This window comes from Ambystoma mexicanum, chromosome 2p (assembly GCF_040938575.1).
Source record: "Ambystoma mexicanum isolate Mex_15411 chromosome 2p, UKY_AmexF1_1, whole genome shotgun sequence".
Taxonomy (NCBI): Eukaryota; Metazoa; Chordata; class Amphibia; order Caudata; family Ambystomatidae; genus Ambystoma; species Ambystoma mexicanum.
In genome coordinates, this window is record NC_090923.1 from 1,110,315,415 (window position 1) to 1,110,340,398 (window position 24,984).

The 24,984-nt window shown below is 45.4% G+C and overlaps 1 protein-coding gene across 18 annotated transcripts in view; it reads right to left on the minus strand.

The window, feature by feature from the left end:
• The window catches only part of MARK2 (microtubule affinity regulating kinase 2), a 1,484,563-nt gene that overhangs the window by 187,544 nt on the left and 1,272,035 nt on the right, over positions 1-24,984 (minus strand). For 8 of the 18 annotated variants that reach the window (XM_069645124.1, XM_069645120.1, XM_069645121.1 and 5 more), the window contains 2 exons: positions 16,166-16,411; positions 14,803-14,829 (listed from right to left, as the gene is read on the minus strand). In XM_069645124.1, the coding sequence (XP_069501225.1) occupies positions 14,803-14,829; positions 16,166-16,411 (273 nt within the window). Of the gene's footprint in view, positions 1-11,233; positions 11,313-14,802; positions 14,830-16,165; positions 16,412-24,984 lie in introns of all 18 variants that reach the window. The other 10 variants (XM_069645125.1, XM_069645122.1, XM_069645123.1 and 7 more) reach the window with 5 other exon arrangements.

Genomic DNA, 24,984 nt, shown 5'->3' on the forward strand with positions numbered 1-24,984 from the left:
GGTTGTCTCACTGTCCCCACAGGTTTTCTGCTTTATGCCCCAACTCAGGGGCGTTTCTCTCAGACTCCCCACTCTTGGATGTTGCTCTCCTTTACACTCCATTCCTTTCACTCGCCTTTGCCCACACCTCCCTATCCATCTGAGACGATGCGTACTTGCCTGCGTCGGACGTTGCCGCTTGGGAGTTCCGCTGAATCTCTCCAGTCTCTTTTCCCATTGCAGAGCTGCTTACGTGACTCTTCAGTTGGGTGCACGCCCGTCAGCTGATGCTAGTCTCCCTCGGTCACGCAGCTTGGTCTGCATGGAATCACTTACCCAACTTCGCAACTGAGCTTAACATTGGCATGCAGACGGTCTGCTTCTCCGGTCTCGCAGCCTCGCTGGGCTGCTCTGGCCAGCCTGAAGCTATGGCTTGCGACACTACTCTGTTGCACAGCTGGGACCTTGCCGCCAACACTGGCATTCTCCCTTTCTAGCTGGCCACATTCCCCCGCTGGGTCTTTTGGTGTTTTTAAACTCTGCAGCATCTGGTAAGTACCTCCTGTAATTGGTTGTTTTAGTAAACACTTCCAGGGGATCAATACACTTGTTTCTACCGAGTTTCGCAGGGAATTGGTCAGGTCAGCAGCCAAGTCAGCCATTACAAAAGGGTGTATGTGCTCATTGTAAACCCTTGTCCCCAGTGCTCCAGATAAGTTTTTGCAGTGGGAGTAACGTACTCCTTAATTTTTAAAGTTGGGAGTAAAGCGATTTTTTGGAGAGTAGAAAACAAAGTGCCATTCCCAATGGGAGTATTTAAAAAGTGAGAAAAAAAAGATGTTTTTACTGTAAAGCAGCACTATTTTCATAATACACACTTCTTTGCACCAAGTTATTTATGCACATTAAAAGGTACATTTTTACCACTTGATTAGGCAGTGATAATAGTCATTTCTTCCTCTGGCACTATGTGTACTACTGTTCCAAACATATCTATGGAGCTGTTGTGGATGAAAACCAGGGGGCAAGCTCCTATGTGCCAATTTCTTATATTTGTTGTGAGTATTTCTACTCCCTATTTTTATTTTTTGGGAGAATACTCCTATTTTTAGGGAGTAAAAGTGTCTGAAACACTGCTTATCTGCAGGGCTGCCTGTCCCTTTGAAGGGGTTTGTAATAGGGGGGAAATGGATGATGACCCATAGCCCCATCAGAGTTCCTGTCCCCTAAGGGGGAGTAAGCTCCAGAGGGAATCCGTTTATCTTGTGACCTAGGGGGCGATAAGCATAGCAGGCTCATCACCTTGGTCCCAAGGTGCCCATCTTCCTGGATTTGTCACAGTTATCATTAGTCCTAATTGAGGATCAAGGGGCTGGTGAGAATACCAGATTGTGTCCCTCTAGCACTGTGCAGTTCCACAAGGTATAAAGTCCTTCTCTGCAGCTACCCTTTGCCTTGCCTTGCCTTTGGTGGGGATGGTACCTGTGTATAGCAATCTTGTCTCGGGATCTCACATCTAGGAATAGCAGCAATCGCTTATCAACACAGGAAACCAATATGTTTTATATTAAAAGAACATTGCAGCCCCTCATCACTGCTTCCAGAAGAATGTGATGACCCCCCTCGGCCGTGAGGCCAGTAGCTGGACTAGCCTCGGTACGTGTGCTGGTGCATGAACCCGAGAGGTTCCTCCTGCTCAGGCGTTTCCTTGGGAAGGAGTCGCCCTTATGGGGTGCGATGGAAAATAGCGGCCCACACTTGGGCCTCAATCTCTGTCTGATGAAGTCCTTCAAGTCCTCTGGAGGCAACCTTTCGAAGAGCTTCCTCCACCTAGCTAGCCTGTTCTTCAGTGCGCGTGGAGACAGTGCGTCGCATGCGGTACCACCTTCCCAGCCGTGGTCAGGGCCAAGGCAGCGGAGGGAAAGAGCGTGGGGTTCGGACAAAGGAAAGAGCCCCTCGCAGGCTGGACACCTGCTGAAGCCCGCTGAAGTAGACATGCACCGGGGAGGAGCGTGACGCTGGAGCACCAAGTACCTGAATGACAAAAAGAAGACAAAAATATAGAAGTATCCGGCGAAGAGCACGTGGTATTACATGACCGAAGCCAAATGTCAAACCTAGGTGCCCTCTGATGTATGCACTTTAGTCATGGATGGGATTGTCAAATCTAGGTACCATCTGATATATGCAACTTAGTCGTTGATAGGAATGTCAAAATCAGGTATACTCTGCTGTTTGCATCCCAGTCATTGTTGGGATTGTCAAATACAGATGCCCCTTCGTTACCTGTCTCCCAACATGTACACTACCAAAACTGGCCTAATGTACATACTCTGTCCCTACTCTGGACTCTTCTAACCATCACCATAACAATGGCCCACGCCAACTCCACACCCTGCAACTTGCAAGAGAGAAATATTCGACTCGGAGCAAGACTGCCACGCCTTTATGACCTCAAAAATAAAAGAACTAGACCATTAGGTCCGACTTCCACCCCAACCGCGCCCGACCCTAACCCTCTTGCCCCAGTGGCAGAAAGGTGCCATAAAACACAAACTAACTTCCTCTATAACCAGAAGAGGCCCAACATTCCCAATCCCAGTCTCACCCAAGAGAAAACTACAACTTCCACCTTATCAGGAGCCCTCATAGCACACAATACAGAGATTGCCGATATACTTGCCATGGACAACTTAGATCTCCTCGCAATCACTGAGACCTGGCGCCACGATGCCGCAGGACCTGTACTCATGATTGCCGTACCTGACAACTACAACATACTAAGAGTCGATCGGCCCAACTCGAGAGGAGGTGGCCTGGCTATCATTGCCAAAACTAAACTAGATGTAAGACTTACTCCTCACCCGGAAATATCATATTGCGAACTTCTTTTGGCCAAAATACCCATCTCTAATAATAGTACACTAACTGTCCTCCTGCTGTATAGACCACCAGGCCCACTAGGTAACTTTCGAGGAAGACTACTTATCCAGCCTCCTTACCAATAACATCAAAGACACCACCCAGCTCCTTCTATTAGGTGACTTCAATCTGGGCTTTAATGATAATGAGGACAAATAAGCCCATTCCATTAAATCAATCCTAGTTGATCATGACCTCACCCAGAAAGTTCTAGCCCCTACGCACATAAAAGGACGGACACTAGACTGGATAGCCAACCGAAACTGTACCACTACCATTGCTAACATTTTACCACAAACATGGACTGACCACCACCTCATCTGTTTCTCATTAACTATAGAGCCGCCTAAACCAAATAATCAGGAATTCGTACCACCTATGCCAACTAGAAGTAAAAAAGATATTCTGTCTGAAAAATTGCTCCCATTCCTCCTACCAGCCCTCACTGCTAGCGATATTATTTCTGACCCTAATACGCTAGTTGAGACATTAAACAACGCTATGTCCAAAGCCTTGGATATAATTGTCCCTATCAAACTACGTAAAAGTAAACAAGAATCTCATCTTAACTCATGGTTCATCCCGTACCTCAAAGAACTACGAATCCAAAAACGTAAACTCCAAGCTATCTGGAGGCATACACCTTCGGTGGAGAATAAAACCCTTCTTGACAACCTTGCTAAAAAATATAAGAAGGAAATAATCCAAACTAAAAAAGACATTTAATGAAAGAATTAGCAAAGCTAACTCTAATTCTAAAGAACTCTTCTCCATCCTCCGGGAAATGGAAAATCCTATTGCCCCCACAGACAACGTCCCCAAGGACAAACAATGGTGCACTAGCATCCAAAATGCCCTAGCTAACAAAACTGCAACCTTACAAACCAAAATCGCTAAGAAGAAAGCATCCATGAGCCCCACAAGAACCCATACCACCCACTTGACTGATACACCTAGAACAGCCACCCAAAGCAACTGAAAACCTTTCAGATTTACTAATATATCCATTCTGGAAACTGAAAAGGTGATCTCATCACTGAAGCCCTCTAACTGCCAAGGTGACAATTACCCAGCACAAGTCATTAAGGACGCAGCAAGAGATTTAGCACCCTTCATCTCGAAACTAATTAATGCTTCATTTAGATCTAGCACTGTACCCACGAACCTTAAAGAATCTTGGGTACTGCCCCTCCTACAAAAACAGACCCTTGACCCAGCTATCCCTACCAATTACAGGCCTATCACCACGGTCCCATTTCTCCTTAAAATCATCGATAGAGTAGCTTACCTCCAGATCCAAAACTATCTGGAGACGAACCAACTACTAGGATCACGCCAATCTGGATTCAGACCATTACATGGCACTGAAACGGCCCTTATCGATCTCAAGACACAAATCGACGAGTTGAAGGATAAAGGTAAAACAGCTATGCTCCTCCTCTTTGACTTATCGGCGGCCTTTGACTTGGTGGACCATGCAGTGTTATGCAACCACCTAGCGTCTGCCGCCCATTTCTCAAGTGAAGCTCTAGCCTGGGTACAATCCTTCCTAGCCAACAGTACGATGAGAGTGTTCTCCCCTGTAGTCTCAGCGGACCCAATACAAATCACCTTTGGCGTCCCACAAGGTTCATGTGCCTCCCCTACTATGTACAATATCTTCACTAAGCCACTCTTCGACAAATTGGACAGACTGGGGGTAACTTATACTAATTACGCGGACGACACGCGGATCCTCATACCCCTATCTGGTAACTTTGTCGAAGACACCGCTCTAGTAAACAAGATTTACGTCCTCATTCAGGCATGGATGGCCTCCTACGGCCTCTGCCTGAATGACGACAAAACAGAGATACTGATCCTGGGTTCCGACTCTAACCTCAAAAAACGTAGCCCTAATTATCGCACCTTCAACATAGATGGCAATATAATTAAAGTGGCATCTGAGGTAAAAACACTAGGTTTTTAACTTGACTCCACATTATCTCTTAAAAACAAGTTAATTCCTTAGCTTCTTCCACAGCTTACACCTGCAAATTAATAAGGGCCTGCAGACCTTACCTTTCCAAAACTAATTGCATTACACTAGCTAATGCTTTAGTAATGTCTAAACTGGACTACTGTAATGCCCTCTACGCAGGGGCTAGCAAAACTGTCATAAATAAAATGCAAATACTGCACAACAATGCTCTTAGAGCAGCTCTGGACATACCCCGCAGAGCCCACATATCCAACATCAGGAAAGACCATCACTGGTTAAAAATTAGTGACAGAGTCCTCCTCAAGACGCTATCCCTTACCCATAAAGGCCTGAACAATACTACGCCCCCTTACATCTCGGCCAGACGGACTAGAAAATCCTCCACTCACCACACCAGAGCCGTTAACCACCTCCTACTTGAAATACCCAGATTTAGACTATCCAAAGCGGGTGGAGCAAGCTTCCCTGTTAGAGCTGCCATACTGCTGATCTCCTTAGTCTAAGCCTTACAGCTCAGTTATTCTACCATGTGCAAGTTTAGTAGGCTATTATGCTAAACCTTGCAAGAACAAGATGGTTGGCTTTGCAGAACCATACACCAATAGTGGTTCAGAAAAATCCTCCTAAGAAACTATTATCTGTTTGTTGCTGTGTTGTAGTGTTGCATGTGAAGGAGGGTCTTTTGACAAATGAGCCACCAAGGTCAGGTGGTTCCAGTCTCAATCAGCAAGCTCAAAGTACTGAAGGCCAGCTTACTGTACTGACCAACTGTTGCAGTGAAAATGAGCAGTTGGTTTGACTCAGCAAAAGGTGTGCAGGAACTAGGACGAATTATAAAGGAATCGTATGCCAGCAAGGGTCATCTAGGCAAAGAGTAGAACAGTGTGGCCCAGATGCCATGGGCAAGGGTGCACTGAACGATTCACAACCTCAGGCTGTGAGAGACACAGGCAACCGAAGTCGCTACTGCAGATGTGGGCCAGCTACAAGCCCAACTTTTGAGCTCTAGGAGGACGAACTCAGTAATGCAGGACTCGGAACTGGTTAGGCCCACCCGTTTAAAGGAGAGTGGCACCATGGAGGTCTTACCCTTTCTAAGAAAGGGTAGAGCTTTGCCTTGCGGTAGGTGGCTTGAGCAAAGGTTTGCCCAGCAGCAGTCTTCCAGAGTACATCTGTGGCCTCGTTTGCGTCCGATCCTTGGATCCAGAGGACTAGCAGAATGGATCCACACCCACTTTTTTTTTTTAAACATGTTTATTGATTTTTTCGTTTGTTTCATTCATTCTGTCACAATACATTATTCTGTAAATCTAATCACAATTTGTCTTCACCAATTCCCCCCTCCCTACCCTTCTCAACCCCAACTTTTCCTGTGTCTCCAAACCAAACTAGAACTACGGCTATGACTTGCACAGTATTCACTATTCCCTCCCCCCTATTGATGCTTGTTCCCTCACTCAGGCTTCTTGTAATCATTCCCCCCCTCTCAGCACACCTTTCTCAACCTCCTCCTCCAACCTCTCCGGTGACTCAGGGTGGTTTGTCGTCAGGCGAGGTAAAACATTCTTGACTAGTGCATTCCAAGTCATTATATCACCAGTGCTTTCTCTCCTTCCCAACTGTATTGCATCTTGCTACACTACTTTTTCTACTATTGACCATCTCTTTAGATCTTCCCACCATCTGTCTAAATTCAGGCCCTCCTGTGACTTTCATGACATGGCAATCCGTTTTGCCAACACCCATGCTAGGTCTATTTTTTGTTTTCTGGCTTGGCCTTCTCGGGGTGCGTGAACACCCCAAGGAGGCAGGCATCTGGCTTCCATTCATACCTCATAATGCCCCCTTTTCTGAGCCTTGATTCCATGGCCAGCCAGAACCTCTGACTAGCTGGGCAAGACCAGACATGTGCTCCATTCCTGCCTCACTTGCTCTGCACCTCAGGCAGCCTCCTTCTTCGGAGCCTGGGAAGTGTGATAACAGCTGTGGGGTCATGTATGCTCTATGGAGCATGTAGAATTGTTAGTTTCAACCTTGTGTTTCTAGAGACTTTCTTTGGGTACTGTTGTGCCCTGGACCATTCTGCTGGTGTGACGTTTTTGCCTACATCCGATTCCCACATGCTTGTTCCTTTGTTTAGGTCTTTGGGTAGTGCGTTTAGTAGCCCTTGATACAACCTGGACACCCTGTGCCCTCCCTCAGACACACACAGCAACCCCAGAACTTAATTCTCCACGAACAGTGTTGGGAAGTCTGGCCATCTTTTTTTATTGCGTGTAGTATCCTTGAGTATGTCATGAATTGTCCCCTGTGTATCCCGTATGTAACCCTCAGTTCCAAGAATCCAAGGAGCTTGTCTTCTGAGAGCAAGTCTCCACTGTCACTACCCCTTCTTCTCCCATTGTAACCTACTTTGGTCTAGGTCTTCTCTATTCTTCCTGCATATGGCTGCTAAGGGTATCTGTGGGCAGTAGGGTTCTTAGGGTTTTAGCATCTTTTTGGTCCTAGACAATATCTGTCTGCCTAGATGCACTAGTCCTGGCGGGTTTGTGATCCTGTCCTTCCATAGCCACATTGTTTCTTTCAATAGGTACAGAGCTATTCTAGCGCTCAGTAGGGCATGTTCCACTGTTTCTGAATCTACCAGCCACCCTGTCACATGCTGCAGTTGCCCAGCTAGGTAATAGAGTTAAAAACGCGGGAGGCGTAATCCCCCTTCCTCGTAGTCCCTGTACAACACTTCTATGGCCACCTGTCATGGCATTTCCCCATAGGAAACCGATTATTACTGTTGTCAACTCTCTCAAGAAGGTCTTCGGGATGAGGTATGGGACGTTTACGAAGTGGTATAACAGGCAGGGGAGGACCACCGTTTTAAGGAGCACCAACCTGCCTATCATTGAGAGGGGCAACTTTCCCGAGAATTTGGAGGCTTCTAGGCCCGATCTTACATTTAATGTATTATGGCGATAGGTGCTCCCCCCGTCGTGGTAAACGTCGATCCCTAGATACCTGAACGTATTGACCCCCCCCCCCATTGCAAGCCCAGATACGGGAGCCTGTCTTCTACGCCAACCCAGCCCACAAGTGGAAATAAGAATATCAGAGTTCGGGAGGATATCTCGCGCTCACACCAATAAGTTTTTTATGAAACCTATAATCTCTGTTACTAAAATTCCTCAGGATAGGTTCAAAAAAGTCTTCAAGTTACACAATGCTCGTCAATTCAATATAATTTAATTTATCTTCCAAGGTAAAGAACAGCCGACACGTGTTTCGACCCTTGGTCGTTAGCAAGGCCTCTCTATGTCATTTAGTAATATCTTCCATCCCTATGTTGTAGACCCTGAAAATCTATGTTCTTAGAATACCAATTGTTCCAATAGTCTTTATATTCGAAATGTTTTAGATCCAAAAATGGCTTTCACCTTTACATGGGCTGAATCCCAGAACCTCGTTACGAGGTTACAACATAGGGATGGAAGATATTACTAAATGACATAGAGAGGCCTTGATAACGACCAAGGGTCGAAACACGTGTCGGCTGTTCTTTACCTTGGAAGATAAATTAAATTATATTGAATTGACGAGCATTGTGTAACTTGAAGACTTTTTTGAACCTATCCTGAGGAATTTTAGTAACAGAGATTATAGGTTTCATAAAAAACTTATTGGTGTGAGCGCGAGATATCCTCCCGAACTCTGATATTCTTGTTTACTTTGTACAAACTTTGTGGGAAGTTTGAGGGAGTGATATTACTTGCTGCCGACCCCATCTTTCTTATATATATATTTTTTTTTTGAAGTACGAGAGTGGAAAATAGCGCACGCAATTTGATAGCGATCCCACTACATTTGGTATTTCACAAGTGGAAATAGGCAAGATTTCGACCTACTCACCGAGATCCCCGACAGGTCTGCAAAATTCTCTAACACTAGATAGGACTCCAGATTTTCCTCTGGGTGATGCATGTATAACAGCAACAGCACATCATCTGCATAGAGTGATATCACATGATCGGGGTCTGTGCAGAGCCCAATGCTTTTAAATCCTTTTCTTAGGAATATTGCCAGAGGCTGTAAGGCCAACATTTATAACATGGGGGATAAGGGGCAGCCTTGTTTTGTGCCCCAACGTATTCGGAACTGCTCTGATATGCAGTTACCAGTCCGCACTCTAGCGACCGGGGTGGAATAGAGCATCTGGATCCAACTCAAATTTCTCCCCTATTCCAAAGTTTCTCAAGGAGGCAAACAGCCATTCCCACCTTATCAAATAAAATGCTTTGATGGCATCCAGTGCCACTACCGCACAGCCCTCCGGCCATTTTTGTGTCCTGTCTATTACAGCGAGTAGCCTTCTGAGGTTTTCTGTCGTTGCTCTCCCTGGGACCTATTCGGTTTGGTCCGGGTGACCTAGTGACCCAATTACTCTTTTTAGTCTCTCAGCTAGGACTGCTGTGAGGATCTTGGTGTCCTGCTAGATGAGTGATATCCGACGATATGAATCACAGGATTTCCCTTCTTTGCCTGGTTTTAAGATCGGGATGCTGATGGATTCCTCCATGCTGCAGGACAGTTTACCTATCTCGTATGCTTAGTCAAGGGCTTTGTAGGCCATCTCCCCCCGGAGTTTTGCCTGTGGGCGGCATGGCTACTACCTCTTGTAATTCTTCTATTGTGAGCGGGGCTTCAAGCATATCTCTTTGCTCCGTATCTAGGGTGGGTAGGCCAATATCTGTCAGGGTCTCTTATTTCTTCCTCTCTAGTGCTGTTCGAGTGCTTATACAGGTCTCGTTGGAACGTCTTGAATATCTCGTTGATTTCCTTTTGCGACCTCCACGTTTCCCCACATTCATCAAATATTTCAGTAATTCCCTCCCTGGTATCTGTACTTCTAGTCAACCAGGCTCAGATCCATTTCTATTGCACAGAAACCTGGGCTCCCCAGCCCACCTAACGGGGAAACCTGCAACATTCAAACTCTGGGAGGCTGTGCAATGATGTACTGTTGGCGCAGGTACAGTCTGGTAAAAGTCACATTTGGAATGTGGATGCGGCTGCCTATAATCCCTTACCCAGTCCAGTCCAAACCACAGACAGGGGTGCGCACGCGCACCTTACTGCGTTCTGACTAGAGCCTGCAAAGTGAATGGCCATATATGTCCATTTCCTACCACGACTGGGGAGGAAGGATGACAAAAAAGCCAGTGAGCCACAACTACAGGTATTAAACCATGAGGTTAGCCATTTTGACCACTGTGATGACTAAATTGCTACTGTGCAGTAAAAAAGAAAATGTGCATGTAAAAATAAGGTACGACTACCACTTTGTCCGTCTGGGCTCCAGTGAAGCTTGGAAAATTCTTATAAAGTAAAAAGAAAACAAAATAAGGTTCCCCTTCATTAGTGTCAATAAGTGAGAGTGTAGTGCCATGTAAGAGTTGACAACGCTGCAAAAAGAACAATCTTTCCTAACGCAACCACTCTGCATAGCTTCCTTTTTCATTTGGTGATTCAACAACACTAAAAGTAATCTAACAGCGATGTGCAGGTCACAGATTGGCATTCTGGGAATCACTTTTTTGATATTCAAACTAAAGCATTAGGAAGAAAAGATAAGCTCTACATACACTTTGAAAATGTTCCACTGTGTAAGCTGAAGCAGTAAGGGAATACTGTACTTCATGTACACACTTTTCTGACATAGCAAAGAGATCTAGTGTGCTGCAGGCATTCTATCAGCGATGGGCTTACTTTAAATAAAGGACCCTGCAATTCCCACCCAAATATGCATCACAGGTGCAAACCGTGGGCATAGGCAAGGGCACGCCACATCAGCGAAGATTGTGGCACATAACAGCTGGCAAAAGCTTGACATTCAGCAATAAAAAAAACTGAGCATGTTCAGCTGCACCTCAATTGATGACAGCAAGTTGGGTCTTGTGTCTTCTAAAACCAAGTGCAGGACTGAAAAACAACATGGATGGCTAAGACTTAACAAAAGGTGCTTCTGTGAAATGCAAGAATGGGGTAAGAACACTTGGTACACTATTTTACAGAGTACCAAGGGATGCCTCCTTTTCTTTCTAGTTTTTAACACTAACACCACCTCTAAAATGAATGCTTCACAGTAGAGCAATAAGAGCATTCGCAAATAAAAGAACATTCCCATGGCGCAGCAGGGAGCTAGTTTGTCTAAACCCGGAGGATGTAATCAGAAAATCTTTGGAAAATCGACAATTTGTTCACAGCTCACAACATTGCTTTCCTACAATTTACTGGCAGGTGCAGCGAAACCATGAACTGTGCAGAAGGGTAGTGCCGAAATAGTGATATGCTTAATTGTACTTCTCTCATGATCTTTTCTCCACAGATTCCCACCTCGTGAGTTATCTCCTTGCCTGAGAGGACCCCTGGACCCGCATTTCTAAAAAGACAAGAGGGCCGGTGGTTACTCTTTGGTGAAAAAAGGAAAGGTAGTTGTCAGTAACGCATGAACTTTCTACAGCGTAACACCATTCTTTGCTCTGGGTGCGTATTAGGACCCATGAAACAGTTTTACAATCTAAAAAGATGCACTGTGACTGCATCCGTGTGGTACACAATAGATGCCCACATCTGCAACAAACCATGAATGCCGTCTGTTTACACACCATGTAAAATGGGACATTTCGGGAAAGAAGCAGATACGTGCCTGACAACGATGTAAAATTCTGAAAAAAAGGGAACACAACTTCCTCTGCTAAAGAACTATACATTTATGAACCAAGAGAACGTTTCCTTAAATGGTTCCCAAGGTGCATTAGAGATCACCCCTTCATCCAAATGGTCAGTAGGCATGAATGAGGAAGTTTGCCTCATTACTAGAACATATAATTTTGCATGTAACTACCTAGTTACATTTCAATTTTTTTTAAACCAGAACACCTTTTAAACCAGAACAAAGGGAAGTCAATAAGGTAGTATGAAGCATCAGAGCCAAATGTCTTACTTTCACAATCTACAACCTAACATCTTACATAATAAAGACAAATAAAATACTAGTAATAGCTGATTGACAAGGGGCAAGGTGGGTTTTGCCGTTGTAGGAAGAACAATTTGCCAATGCTGACATCATGGAAGGCATCGGAAGCATAAAAACAAGGCTTAGAAAAAGTGCTAAAAGACAGTCAATTGGCTTTCCTGAAGATATCCCCTTCTTTGTTGAAGGGATAGCTTATTGTGAAGTGGAAGAGGCGACTATCTTCTAGGACAGGGCTATGCTACTGAATATCAACAATTGAGCAAATAGCAACAAGCCAGATCGATGGCAAAATTGAGACCATTTGCCTCTTCGGGAGCCCTCTACATGGAATAAAGACATCACAGATGGTTTTTAACTTCACTCTTGCAGGGACAATAAAACCACTATGTACGTAACCATATGAAAGTGCATTAGAGACATAATAGATACAGAACAAAAGAAGGGTAAGATACAAGTCTGAGAGCCTTAGACCCCAACAGCATTAATGAGACCATGGCACAAAGTGTTAAACATTTCTTTAACCATGAGAAAGCAGACAGCAGGGAAAAGAGGCTATCAAATAGGAGCTTGAAAGCCCCAATTCAAGCTTCTACAATACATATGTCGTCATTTATAATGTGCCTGTACACAAGGGTTTCCAGGCGCGTATCAATTATACACATAATTGACAAAGCTAATTCGTCAATGGCTCCTACCATTCGGCCCCAAAACGGTTTCTCATGGATGACCTGCAGACATCAAGTCATTTCTGTAATGCCTTAGATATCTGGGGATCCAGGACGTTTACCTATCGGACTCTATGCTTGAGTTGAACAAACGCAGCTAATGAGAACAAACTCACTGTTTGTTTAAATCAGAGAAATCTGCCCAATTAGGGCAGACCATGCGCAGCTGACGTTTTATAATTTTTAACACGATTAAAAGAACTGAATGTCCAATGCCAATATTATATAAAAACGCAGTACAGTAATATGACTATGCTGTTAGGGGGGCGATGATGTGGTAGTAGATGGGGCTGATGGCAAATATAGGGGAAGATGGAGTATGATGCAAGAGGCGTTTAGGTATGGTGCCTGTAATGTCTTTTCATGAATGTGAATTCTGGTTATCGCCAAAGTGTGATCATTGCTTAAATAGTGGAAATCTGAGCAGATGATTATCAAAAGCAGCAGAACAACAAATGTGTATTTCCCCGTTACGAAGGTTAAAGGACATTCTCAGACTGGATGAAAATACATATTTGTTTAAAGTACAAACACTCTTTTTCTATACTCGATAACATGCCAAGCACATTAGTATGGATTGTGGCAAGACAACAGCACAGACTCAGGCACATATGTTAAAATACATTTAATTTTACAATTTTTTAAATAAAAAAGCAACAGTGCTTCTTCAAAAACGAATTATTTCAGAGAGTTTACACAGTAACTAGTGATTTGGGGGATTTTGCATCTCTGGTGTACAAATCCTACCCCGCTCCCTTACACCTAGTGACCACCAGAGAATAAAAGCAGGGTGCAAAATTTGCATTTGGCACTAGACATTGGCAAGTGCTCTTAGCAAGTAAAAAATGGTGTGCTGTGTGTAATGTATTTAATTGAGGTGGCGAGTAACCTACGGCTGGCTATAGCTTTCAACTTGAATTTGTTGCACCCTGATAAGAGCATTTTCATGGGGTGCACAAGGACAAATATGCTTCATGTGCCACTGCGCCGCGGTGTAACTCATCTCAGTCACCTACCCTCTTCAAGATATTGAGCACATCACTGAATCTGTTTTTTAACTGCACAAGCTGAGCCCTGCTTTCCAGGACACCAACCTCGGAAACTTGAGGCTTTTGTGTCCTCACAAAATAGGTTATTTCTCAACATTTCATTAAAGAGGCAACACAGAAGTGTTGTCAGAACCAAGAACCACAAAAACTTCCAGCACCCATCATGCATAGATATTAGTTGGTGGAAGAGCTTCATCACAATATTCTGAAAAGTGAAGCAGGTTAAGAAAGCAAGCAAAGGTTTTTCAGTTAAAAGAAACATAGGCCATTCTTCCATCCCCATGATTTAGAGGTTGCACAGGCCTGGGGAAGACTCCATGACTTACAGTGCTTAACTTGGCTTAACTACAGCATAAAATTAATATCTAGTTTAAGAATGATTTTGTTCCTTTTTAACTTCATAACCTGTACCAGTTGATGAACAGTCTGCTTTTTTGTTCTTCAAATGCATCAAACTCTACAATTTCAAACCATTAATGGCGGACACTCCTTCAGAAACCAGAGGGTAGTTCACCTTAAGAAGACAGGCCAGAGAAGCAGATGTAATTTCAGCTATCAACCTGTGTTCCCATATGCCTGAGCACACAATATCTCGTAGCTGTCCTCTTAAAATAAGCCCATGAAGAGTAACTGCCCTTTTGGATCAGTACGTGATCTTTGCAGTGCCCTAAAAAAATAACTCCACAAAGGCGAGAAACGGGTGCACTGGTTCATCCTCAAACCATAACGAGCATTGTTAAATTCTGTAACACAACAGATTTTCAATCCCACTCTAAATTAAGTAGAGGAGATTAATATGACTGAAAAATAGGCTACAGGGGATCAGCCAAAATGCCATGTTTGTCAATTGGTATGCATAAAATCCCAATAATGAGAGTAGCGTGAAGATGTGGAACAAGGGAAAGAGGGCACAAAACACGTACTGACTCAAAAGAGCAGCCGCATATTTCCTTCAACTTCTGCACTTAGGTGTTTTCTTCCAAGCACACACTAGGCAGGACAGACACCATCGGACAAGGAAGCCAAAAAAGAAAGGAGAGGCAAAAGCCACAGAGAGACCGTTAGTAAGAGAAAAAAACAACGCACAGACAAACACAGAAGAGCGTGATGGATGCCTACCTTTTCGGAAATCTGAAAGATAGATTTCTATGAAAAAAAGGAAAAAAAGAAAAAAGGGGGAATAAAATGGGTTGGGGTAAGTATGGAAAAAATCTAAGTCTTAAACAAATAATACCTTAACTTCAAAATGACTAGATAAAGGTGTCAAAATGGAGTATGGTCTGTCACTGACTGTCAGTACTGCAAGTGCTGCTTTGTGGAAGGAGGTGTCTATTTTCACTGGATGGAAAGCATTATATATCAGTCTCATCCATTGAACAGAAACTTTAACAGACCACACTGAATTCCCACATTAACATGGGAGCAGCCCTTGTATCACAAGACATCACCCACAATAATTGTTATACATCCAATACTATTGCCCATAATAGATCTCTGCTAGCATACTTGCTACTGCTCGCAAAGATTAGGTGACCACCTTGCCATTCATAGCATCCGATAGTTTACACACCCAGATTGTTGGCATCTCTTCTCAAGATAGTGCCTATCCGCTTCAACCAACAAGAAAGAACACATGGACTAGAAATCGAGGCAGTACATAACATAATACAGAGCCTGAACTAATATGTAATTTTTACACACTGGCCTGTATGTCAGTGGGAGATATTAAGACATCTTCCGTATCCTTCTGCTTACCAACCCCATAACCTGACTCAACAAGAGCGGTCTTCTAACCTGCAATCCCAGCTACCAGAAAGACTGACATAACAGAACAAAAAGGCATGTCTCAAGCAGTTAAGCAAATTTAGAGCAACATGCAGTGGCAGTAAATAAAAGGCAATTCAGTGAAGGAGCTTTCAAACACCACAGCTTCTTCTCAGGAAGAGGTGCTTCAATTAAAAAGAGACTATGTATTTAGATCACACGCCAAGCAATCATTTTCAGCACCACTCAAACTGGTGGAACAAAATTCTCCCCCAAACATCCAAGTCACTGCAATGCCATTTTCTCTCAATGTGTCTTGGTCATGCTTTGAAGCACTGGCTGGTGAGTGTCTAATCTTGTGAAAATAGTACTTTGTTCTAAAGATCAGGTTCACTTGAGCCCCTTAGCGTGTAGACTGCATGAGGACTCCTTGTCAATCACTATGAAAAAACAGCCTGTGTGTAACTCAAGGGGCGACAGTGAGAACAATCTAGATTTTATGGTGTTAGAATCCGGAAACAAGCCACATTACCCATGGACTGGAAGCGCATAGAAAAATCCTCTGGTGTATGCAACTAATTTGGAAGTGGTGACTCCACAATTTGAGATATAAAAAAAAGCCTGCTAATTATTGTCAGCTAAGCATTTCTCTAAAAATAAAGATAGGAATAGTAATAAGATACTTGTGTAGCTTCACTAGACTTATCCTTCATCTTACCTGCGACCAAACTTGGAAGTGAATTTGCTGAAAATGCTGCCAGAGGCTCCCCTGCGCCCCTGACTGTTCCCCGAAGGGGATGCAGGCGTGACGTTGAACTGGGGATTCTGCTGGTCTCGCACCTGCCTTTGCTGGCCAGCGTGGAAAGTGCTACGGCTAGAGACGCCACGGGGAAAGTTGGTGCGCTCAGGGATGGCGCTGCTGATGTTGTGTGCAGAGGGAGAGGCGACCCTTTGAGGTGCAGTGCTGTTGGAAGACAAGAAAAAACTATTGAAAACATCCACAAATATATTCCAAGATAGTTGACAAATACATAACTCTTACAACCAGAAAGATTATTCACAGATTCATACACTTCTACCTTTTTATGAACAGGCAATAAAATACCATGGTCTGGAATACTTACAATTGAATTAAGCATTATTTTCATAATTTGAGAGTACAGTTGACTCAAGTAATCACAATATTCAGACCAAACCGTTTTGATCAATTTTTCATCTTCATCAGAACAGGATCACTAGAAAAATTATCACATTACTGAGTTTGAGTCAGCAACATTCTTTCCCGTAGGTTTTTCTGACGTTTTCTTTTTCCCCAAGCTATTTTTAGTTTGGCCTATTAGGTATAGCTTGTGACACTTAGAAGCCGAAACTACTGCATTACAGTACAGATCGGGAGATATGGCATATGAGGAGGGACAAACAGCTTGTGCGTGTTAAATTGCCCACCCATTTCTATGGCAATCGCCATGACGATCCACACCCAGTTCCCGACCCTTCCCCGCCCAAAACACCACCTCATGGGAACTCTTTGAACTCTCTTTAATCAAGCCTTGCCATCAAACTTTGTGCTTGAAGAGCCTGACAATGTTTCATCAAAACCGTCTTCTCCAATTAAAGGCGTAATTGGAATTGTATACCTGCTGCTGATGTAATGAAAATGGCTTAACCAGGTCTGCTTCAGGCACTCCATTTATAAGCACTTTGCGTTTCCTTCACTGAAGTCCTGTTAAAAACAAGTATTGACAAAGCCAACAGTTTTGGCTTGTGTATAATTATTAGGCTTTTGCCAGCCACTGCTATTAGATGCCCAGGTGACTTCCACCATTTTGCACCTGCTTCCATCAATAACCAGTTAATACCACTACAGCTAGCAGTGCCTGGCAAGTGCCTTTTCCATGCCTAAGCCTTTTCCATGCCTAAACAAAAGCCCAAACTGTTACCATTGCCAATTACCTTCTACACTGGGTTTTTAGCTGAGGATCAGTGTGGCTTACTATTAGTTTAATAATGCCAAAGCTACTTTGTTTAAACTACTGGTGAAATGCAGTTCCAGACGAGCAATTTAAATGCTTTTTGTCTTTCATCTGAGCTATAAGAGTGCTGTAACCTCGCATTAACCCCTAAACCCAGGTTCAAAACCTAACAATTGAACAGTTTTTCTAAGATTCAAGAGGGAGGTACTCCCACCTAGAGGACCCCATGCAGCACAGATCCACACCTTCTGTTCCTCATAGTCCTTCCATGGCTGAAATTAAGCCTAGCATGATCAGACAAATCCTACCAACCCACCACCCACTTTCAGGTGCTTAGAAGGATGCCTCTTGCCACAGTATGCTCTTCAGAGAATGTCCCACCCAAGGACGAGGTACCCGGCAAACCCCAAACCATTAGCCCTTTATTTCATCATTAGGATCTAGGTCAGTGTCAAGTCTTTACCAGGATGCTGCATTTTCATATACATGGATCTACTCAAGTACTTGCCTTTGATGATACCTTGGTATCTAAAGATATGGTGCCATTTGGAGGTGAGGGGAGTTAACCTATCAATGGCACAGAAAGGGGCATTTAAAAAAAACCATCTGCAAAATGGAAGCTTTGGTTAAACCTGGTCTTTACTGCCAAGGAACCTAATCCGATTGATGGCGGCAGATCTTTTGGTGAGCACAGCAATAAAACAAAGGGGATAGTTTAATTGTGAGAGTTCGGGTGCTGGCAAAAATCAGAAAATGGAAAGAGGCGCTCCTATAGTAGGTGACAATAGATCTATGCAGTTGGGCCTTATGCTAGGTGTGCGAAGAAAGATTGACATTTTGAGGGAGTCACACTTTTTGGGCTCCATGCAGAAAGTATGTCCAAAAACATAAAACTAAGGCACAAGTATAGAATAGAGCTCTGTAAGGTTCAAATGGAAATCCTTTGACAGTACCTTCAATGCAGAGGACATCATACTGAGTATCTCACTCATGATTGCTTCACCATTACTGCAGAAGTACAATTCTACAGTAACTGAAGGAGAATACCTCACTAACCAGGAGCAATCTGGTGAGGCTTGTCCAGCATTCCGCTTTACTGAAAATAGTGTGGGCCATGTATACCATCCAAATTGGATGGAAGTGTGTATTCCATTCTGTGGCAGTACTATAATACCCGTTCACTTCATGATCCATAATCGAGGCAAACAATATCAATAATTTAAGAGACATTGACTGCGATATCTCTACATAAGGAATCACATTCTTCCATACCATAGCCACTCCAATACCCACCCCACCATTGTATATTAGTCTGCCTGTTAGAAGGAAAGGCATGTTTCAAGCAGATCATCAAAGCTGCACATTGTTTACAACAGCTGACGAAACGGTGTGAAACCAAGCAGAAGGTGCAGGAGAGATTTGTTGTGAGCCAAGTCTAGTGTGAAAATTATTAGCACGGTATAGCATATGCCGTTCTTCAATGAGGCCACTTTACATTTTGCATTTTAAATGTGCAGTTTCCGCTGCAGTCGGCTTTTTACCTATTCTAAAAAAAATGATGTGTTGTGTTTTCGGGGTAGGAGATTGGGAGGCGAGGGGGGGGGTGTTGACGGGGAAACCCCATCCATTAAAAAAAAAAATCTAACAAGTTACTTACCTGTAACTGATGGCAAGACCTTTTCTAGACAAGGAACGGGCCAACAACAACTGGTTCGATTGCCGAAACTCGGATGTGCAAACAACATAGAAACTTAACGCTCTCTTGGGATCAAGCGTGGTGGAACCGCTCTTCCTCTTTCGAGGGATGTGGAGGAGGGTAAAAGACAGGTAAATCAATAGACTGGGACAGCTGACTCTGAAACCACCTTAGGAAGTAATCCAGGTCTGACTTTAAGAGAGACTTTTGTAGAGGAGGAGCTAAATACCTCTACCAGATGTTGCGCCCCTATTCTTCCTATATGTTGGAAACCGGAAATTGCGACATGCGCAATACCAGTGAGAATACCAATAGAGCAAAAATTCCTCGAAACAAGGCATCCATTGAGAAAACCCTACATGTATCCCCAAAGAAATTATGACCTTCTGAAGGAAGTTCCGGAAGAAGTGTGAAAATGAATGAAAGAACTGGTGACGTCACATGAAGTTGAGGTGACGCAAACAGAAGAGATATGAATGAAGTAAGAATATAGACCGTATAGAACCTGATGACGAAGTAATGAAGTAATGAAGTACGTAACATGAGCGGAGAAGCACTGAAGAAAATGCAAAACCATTTTACAATTGTACAGACGCAGTAACGCAAGTAGACAAAGTAATCAAACACTGGCCACGTAGGGAATAGATTGCGACGATGTGCCAATGTATATACATAGAAATGTATAGAATCTGGATGTTCCACAATGCACTTTAGCAAACTTGGACCCTGTGAATAGAAGGGCTGGAAGTGTGGCGCAGCAGAATAATAGCGGACAGCGAAGGACGATTCGAGAAAGTCTTGCCTGGCCCAGTGTCAAGAGTCTGGGCTGGCGAGAGCCTGGTTATCTACTTAAGAAGATATAAGAAAGTAAGAAGCAAGCTCAGCTCCTGTTTGAGGTGTAATGAAAACCATAGAAGGTGCCAAGATTTCTTCATTTAATGGTATTAAAATACAACTAAGAGCTCGAAAACATGGTCTCCAGTCACATGGTTGGATGAGAATAGACTTTGGGCGAGCTACACCGAGACCAGAAGATAAGACCGTGCTTCACTCCCTTTTATTCTCAGTCGCAGTGAGCCTCTTCAAAGCCGAGTTCAAAGGTATTAATTGAATGGCAGACTGCAAGAGTGATGATGGATGTTGGGCTAATTGGGTGGGGAGGCATGACCAGGCCAAGCCCCCCAGCACCTGGAGTCCCAGTTGCGTGCTGCTAGCGAGTGGAATCTTCCAGAAGGGTACAAGTGTGGCAACCAATTATAGAGGGCCACATATTTAAGGCGCCCTATAGTTTGAGAAGCCAATAGTATGTCGTATATTTTCATGACACGGAAGAGGACTTGCGCTTGGGATGGGCTTAGTTGCCCACCTGACCTTAGAGATCCAATCACGCCCCTGTGTCCCATAGAAAGTATATGTATATGTTCCCCGCTGACCAACCACAGTCCCTAGTAGGTTTTCTTATTTTGCCACGTATCCCGACGTCACTCATGACGAATATTTAGTATGAAGGCAACGATTTTAATTAATTGTGCTCAGATAAGTCTGTGCAGCGTCCGTTGATTTCCGCTGTACTCCCTGTTTTAAAGACTTGTTATTAAAACAGCTTTAACTTTTGACAACTTCTTGAATTGGTCCGATTATTGATGTGCGAGTAAGATCTGCATCCCCATCCATCTCAGATACGGTTACCTCGTCTTAAAGACCCGCTCTCCGGGTTCACTTTCTCACGAAAGAACTTCATAAAAGGGGGTTTGCAGCACAAGGCTTGCAGCTCACTAACCAGTGATTGCAACCAAGAAGGCGGTCTTAAGGGATAACAGCTGCAAAGAACATGAGTGCATAGGCTCAAACGGAGCTGCCATCAAGTAGGTCAAAACTAGATTAAGATCCCAATCTGGGATAAAAAATGGGGTTGGCGGAAACTTGTTGAGAAGGCCATTCAGTAAAAACCTTGTTCTGGTTACCTCTTGAACAGACAGGGCCGCCAAATACCTTTGGACTGTGGCAACCTGAAGGCCTGAAGAGGCCAGTGCAGAAGGAACTCCATCACTGTGGTGGTGGGGCAAGAGATGGGGTCAGTCTTGCGTTCCCTGCGCCACGCCTCAAATCTACTCTACCTGTACAGAGATCCTGCAGAAGGTCTGCGTGCAGCCAGCAACACCTCAAGTATCTCCTCTGAGAGAACTCAGTCAACATACCTCATCCTCTCAAGAGCTACCACCCGTGTAGGTTGAGGGAATACGGGGTTGGGTGGAGCATGCGACACTCCGCCTGGGTTAGGAGATCAGGATGCTGAGGGAACCATGAGGTGAACAGATGGTTAGAGCCAGGAGATCCGGCAACCACGTTCTCCTCACCCAATCCGAGGCAATCAAGTTCATGGTCGCTTGAAACCTCTTCAACCTCCTGAGAACCCGAGGGATGATGGGGAGAGGGGGATTGAGGGGGGAGGCGTAGTGGAGAGGGAAGATCCAATCCACCAGAAGCACGTCCCCCAGTCCACCAATCGCTGGGAATTCCCTCAAGCAAAACTGTTTGCACTTCCTGTTGTACACTGTGGTGAACAGATCCACTGCTGGGGTACCCCAGAGAGCAAAGACCTCTAGCATACTTCATACTCGTGTGAGACCGTGCTCTGCCTGCTCAGCACATCCGCCAAGGTGTTCTCTGCCCCCGCCAGATGTACTGCCAAGACCAAGATTTGGTTCTGTTGCTACCAGAACCACAGCGGAACTGCCTCTGTGCATAGTGGGCGGGAGTTCACAACACCCTGCTTGTTGAGCTAGTGCATGGCCACCATGTTCGTCAGGACGAGAACATGATTCCCTCCGAGAGACGGGGCAAAAGCCCTCAGTGCTAACCTTATAGCCCACAACTCCAGCCTGTTGATGTGCCACCTGGCTTCCGATGGAGACAAATAGGCCGCTCACCTGCAAATCCTTGCAGTGGGCGCCCCAACCCTTCAAGGACACATCCGTGACCAATCTGGCCTGGGGCCAAGGAGGCCAGAAGGGTTCCCCCGCCAAGAGATTGCTGCGCGTGTCTACCAGCAGAGTTCACGGATTACCTGTTGGACACTAAAAGGCAATCCGTGAGCGCTCCCAGATACCGACACCACTGGTCCCTCAGGAGCCAGTGGAGGGTTCTCATACACAGCCTGGCCTCTGGCACTAGAAAAATACAGGAGGCCATGGGACCCAAGAGTCAGAGGAAGGAAGCCGCTTGAAGACTGGTGTGGTCCTGAAACAAATGCACCATCTGGGCTATGTTGCCAACTCTCTCCCCGGGAAGAAAAACATTCCCTAACTGGGTGTCTAGGGCAGCTCTGATGAACTGGAGCAGCTGAACTGGTGTCAACTGGGACTTCATCAAGTTGAGGGAGAAGCCCAGCCTGTGCAGTATGAGGCAGGTCTCCTCTAGATGAGACAAAACCCGCCCTGCCGACTTCCCTCGGATCAGCCAGTCTTCCAAGTACAGAAATACATGGACCCCGGATCTGAGGTGAGCCACAACTAGCGTCATGAGCTTTGTGAAGACGCTTGGTGCAGAGGTCAACCCAAAGGGAAGCACTTTGAACTGACAGTGTTCGTCTCCTATGATGAACCTTAAGAACCTGTGCTTTTGGTGCATCAGCACATGGAAATAAGCGTCCTGCAGGTCAATAGACGCTAGCCAGTCCTGAAGTTAGAGAGCGTGGAGATTTTCTCTCAATGTCCCCATGCTGAATTTGTCTTTCCTCAGGAACTTTTTCAAGGCCGTGAGGTCCAGGATGGGACAGAGACCCCCCCCCCTCCCTTCATGGGCACCAGAAAATACCGGAAATAACAACCCAACCCTCTCTGATCAGGAGGTAACTCTTCCACGGCACCCTTCGATAACAGGGCTCTTAGTTCTTAATGGAGTTCCTTTCCTGGTCGGATTGGGAGAGGTGGGGTTTGTCTGGAGGCCTCTTTAGGAAAGCCAAACAAGAACCCCACCGAATCAACTGCAGGGCCCAGGCATTGGAAGTTATCTCCTGCCACTGGGGCCAATGCTCTGCCAACCATCCACCAAACAGTGCATCGTGGGAGGGGAAAAACAAAGCGGTTTGGGAGGGCGTGGGTGTCTGGTGCTGTTGCTGCTGGTTGGCCTCTAGAGGCCCCTCTGGCCCTTCCAGGACACGAGAAGCACCTCTGACCTTGCCTGGCTTGCAGGAGCTAGGCCTTTGTGCCATATGGTAGGAAACATCTATAGCCTCTACCCCTGGAGGCAAAGCTGAAGGCAGGATTTGCTGGCTGCGCCGCGAGGCTCAATGATTTAGCAGCCAACTTGGATTCCTTAAATTTCTCCAAGGATTCGTCCTCTTCCTTGCCAAAAAGCATGTCTCCATCAAAGGGCATGTCCAGCAGCCTGTTCTGAACATTCGGAGAGAAGCCAGAAGCTTTCAGGTAGACCTGCTGTCTCATCACTACTACTGAACCCATTGCTCTGCCAACGCAGTCTGCTATGTCCAGGCCCGTATGCAATGACTGCTTGGCTACCTCCTTCCCATCCTCCACCAGCTGTAAAAATCCGACCTGCATGGCAACCTCAGGGACATATTCAGCAAACGAGTACTTGGCAAATCCACAGGCTATCTTTGCGGCTTTGAGCGCCATGCTGCCAGAGGTAAACACCTTTCTGGCCTATGCGTCCGATCCCTTTCCCTCACTGTCCATAGGCAGATTGGAAGTGGATGCCCCTGGTCTGGTGGAAATAGTGGCAGCCTGTATAACCAACCCTTCTGGGGAAGGGTGTGTGGCGAGGAAAGAAGGGTCTCCTCTTGCCGGCCTATACTGCCCTGTAAAATTGGCATTCACAAGGGGAATAGTACAAGGGTGCTGCCATACGGAGGTCAAGGGGTCCGCACTGCCTGGGTTGAATGGCATGTCATGCTCAACTGTGGGACCCTCGTCCAAAAGGTCAGTGAGCTCATACCCCTGAAGAGGTGTGGACGCCTTCAGCCCAAGGGTGTCAACAACCCTGTGAACCAGATCCCTGAAGTTGATATTAGCATGTCTATAGGGCTGGTTTTGTTGTAACTTAAGGTCTGGGAAAGTATCCAGACCACCAACGTCTTGCAGACCCTGAGCTAGGGCCAATAAAAATCAGTCTGGTCATCGAAAAAAAGTCGCTGTGTAAACGGGGTCGACTGGATCATCTGGGTCATCGATACCGACTGTCGCGCTGGGGGCTTGAGAATAGGTTTCGAAGCCGAAGCTTTAGATGCTGAATGTTCTTTCGGCTCCAAGGGACGCTCGGATGACCAATGGGCATCGTGGGCCTCGTCCTTATGGTCCTCCGGCGACGTATACCTGGTAGGCGCGACACCAAAGGCGTTTGCCGTCAACGGAAAGGCTGGTTTGGGAGCACTGAGCACCGCTTTTGCTGCCAAAGCTTGCTGGTCAGGGACCGGAGCCGCACCTACAGCTGCTTGCTGCCTAAACATTTCAAGCATGGAAGTCTTAAAGCTTTCCCACCCTTCCCTCAGGGTCTGCCACGCTGAGGACTTACCTCGATCGGACGACGTCGATGGCGCCGCTGCTTCTTCCATGAGGAAGATTAAGAATGGCTCCTGGAGTGGGACCGTTTCATAGTCTTCTTGCAATGTTGTTCCTTCCCCTTGTCGAGGGTGGGAGGGTGGCTCCTCCGTCTCTACCTCAGACGAGGGACAGAGCATCCTTGTCCTTTACTGCTTTTTATTGTGTGTTCTGTTGTGTTTTCCATGCAGGAGTTTGTGTGAGACTCCTGGCGGTGCAGCTCTCTCCTTTTGTTTGGTGAACAGACCCATGGGATACCCTTATGGCACCCATGGGTAGGGGGTGCAACCCTGTCTCCCTAGTGTATGTT